At 44.7% G+C, this 2,302-nt stretch overlaps 1 protein-coding gene across 1 annotated transcript; it reads left to right on the top strand.

Annotated features, from left to right (window-relative positions):
• Positions 1–1,096: 1,096 nt before the first annotated feature.
• On the top strand, positions 1,097–2,285 carry LOC125503190 (ELKS/Rab6-interacting/CAST family member 1-like; the record flags this gene model as incomplete). The annotated part of the gene is made up of 3 exons (XM_048663197.1): positions 1,097–1,628; positions 1,706–1,887; positions 1,948–2,285. Coding segments are annotated over exons 1-3 (642 nt in total), but the record flags the coding sequence as incomplete, so codon positions are not given.
• Positions 2,286–2,302: the final 17 nt, after the last annotated feature.

Below are 2,302 nucleotides of genomic sequence, written 5' to 3'. Positions count from 1 at the left end.
GGGGATCCGCCCTTACATAGTTAGTTCAAGCAACGCATAACTTTACCAGTGAAAATTGAAAATAGTGCAGTGTATAAGTGTAGCTAGTGCATTTTCGGTTCGTATGTATCTTTTATTTGCCATTTGGTTTCCGTAAGTATTCAATTTTTTTTTGGTTTAGCGTCTTTTTATGAATTTCAGCTTTAACTTGGTGGGGTTGGTCTGGGTAATACTGGGTGTTTTAAGACACTTGCGTGTTGATGCCGCTCTGTGCGTCCATGTGCCGCGACACCTCGCCTCTTACGACGCGGCACTTGGAACAACACTTAACATTTAATCTCATTCAAGACGGCAGAGTTGGGGTAAAATAAATACTTTGTATGATGGCAAACACTAACGCGAATGGCACGCATATTATGAATATTTTGCGGTTGTTATACATATAGCACATCAGATCCTTATAATAAATTAGTAACTCTCTTAATACGGGCCCGATTTGGATCGATAAAAATTCGTTCTGAAACGAGTGGTTTGGTCTAAAAGTCGTATTTTGCAAACTCGAAATCAGTTGAGAATCTTGAACGTCATAAGAGTTTGAAGGTCGAAAAGACGCTTTTTTTCAAGGCAAATGTTATCAATGTTTTCCTTGTGGTTCTAAGGTCGATTTTATTTTGGAAAAACCCGCTTTTTGCAAGTGGAAATCTTCTGCGTAACTATTCTGTAACTGTATCGGACCGATTTGGAAATTTTGAAATTTGTGGAAAAACGCACGATTTTCTATAAAAACAGCATCTCGGCAAATTGCAATCGGTTAAAAACGATTTCGATGCATTGAAGCGTCCGCGAGCTGAAAATGATCTAAAACTTAAGACATTTTGAGGAAATTTTCATTTTTTCAAAAAATCGACCCTCACCCTTGGAAATTTCGGACAAAAATCAAAATTTCACACGCCTGTTTCTTGAGCTCAATCGATTCCTTTCCACATAAGAAGGTCACAAATATACATTTATAAAGCGTTTGGGTCAATAATAAGGAAGAAATCGTCGGCTAAAGATCGTGACCGATCAAAAAACGCTTAAAATGTGCCGAAAATGTATATTGTTTCGGATCTGAAACTTCCACCAAGTTTTTCAATCAAAATCACGTAAAATTTAAGACATTTTGAGTTGAAAACCACAGAAAAAACGCGCTGCAGCGCTAAAAGCTGCGCTAACGAACCACTAGACATCACAAAACGCAGCGTCTCCTGTTTCATATGAAAAGTGTGGCGCAAAGTGTCGCTGTATCAATACGGCAAGCCGTATCGCTGTGTGGACACATGGAAACCCACTGTGTTACCCAGGCCTATTTCCCAGTCTCACTAACTCCAAACAAACTTTTACTGCGCCCTCCTCACTGCCTGTCTTGACGATGCGCTGTTGCCTCCTCTAACCGCTTTCTCTGATCTAAGAGAGGAATTTACTAAACTGTGCCCGCAGGTTGAAAATCTTGAGGATCTCCTCAAGGAGAAAGACAACCAGGTGGACATGGCAAGAGCGCGGCTCTCCGCCATGCAGGCGCACCACTGTTCCTCAGAGGGCGCGCTCAGCACTCTGGAGGAAGCCATCGGCGATAAGGAGAAGCAGATGAATCAGCTGCGGGAGCAAAGGTATGAGCTTAAGGCCGTCTCTTAGCTGGACGCTCTCAGTCTTATAGATTATTAAAATATCACAGATCCATTTTTAGGGATCGCGCCGAGCAAGAGAAGCAGGAAGAGCGAGAGCTGCACGAGCGGGAGATTGCCGACTACAAGATGAAGATTCATGCGCTGAACAGCGAAGTAGAGAAACTCACTGCCAGATTAGATAGAGCGCAAAACGATAGAGAACGCATCGAAGCTAAGTTAGAGAGCTCACAGTCTGAACTCGGTAACTGTTGGATTGCCGAACGCTTCCAGAATGTAGATTAATTTTCGCGTTTTCCTGCAGGCAAATCGAAGGCCGAACTGGACAAGGCGATGGAGTTCGGACGTCGCGGCGATGACTACGACACAGCGCGTCAGCGCATTGCGCGCTTAGAGCTGGAAAATGAGCGCCTGCGGCAGGACTTGGAGCTGGCGCAGGCTAAAACAACGCGATTCGGCAGCAACATCTACAGCAGCACACACGAACTCGACCGAATACACGAACGAGCCGACAAAACCTCATCGGACCTGCGCCGATGTCAGGCCGAGCTCCGTGTAACGCAGGCGGACAGCGAACGAGCTCGATCCGAAGCGCAGGCGCTACAGGAGAAACTTGAAAAGTCGCAGGTTAGTCATCCGACAGTCAACCCTACTTATAA

Source organism: Dendroctonus ponderosae, unplaced genomic scaffold, assembly GCF_020466585.1.
Source record: "Dendroctonus ponderosae isolate FM_Combo_2020 unplaced genomic scaffold, Dpon_F_20191213v2 Dpon_F_20191213_1308, whole genome shotgun sequence".
Taxonomy (NCBI): domain Eukaryota; kingdom Metazoa; phylum Arthropoda; class Insecta; order Coleoptera; family Curculionidae; genus Dendroctonus; species Dendroctonus ponderosae.
The sequence above is the reverse complement of the archived record's forward strand: the minus strand, read 5'-3'. Positions and strand labels throughout refer to the sequence as shown.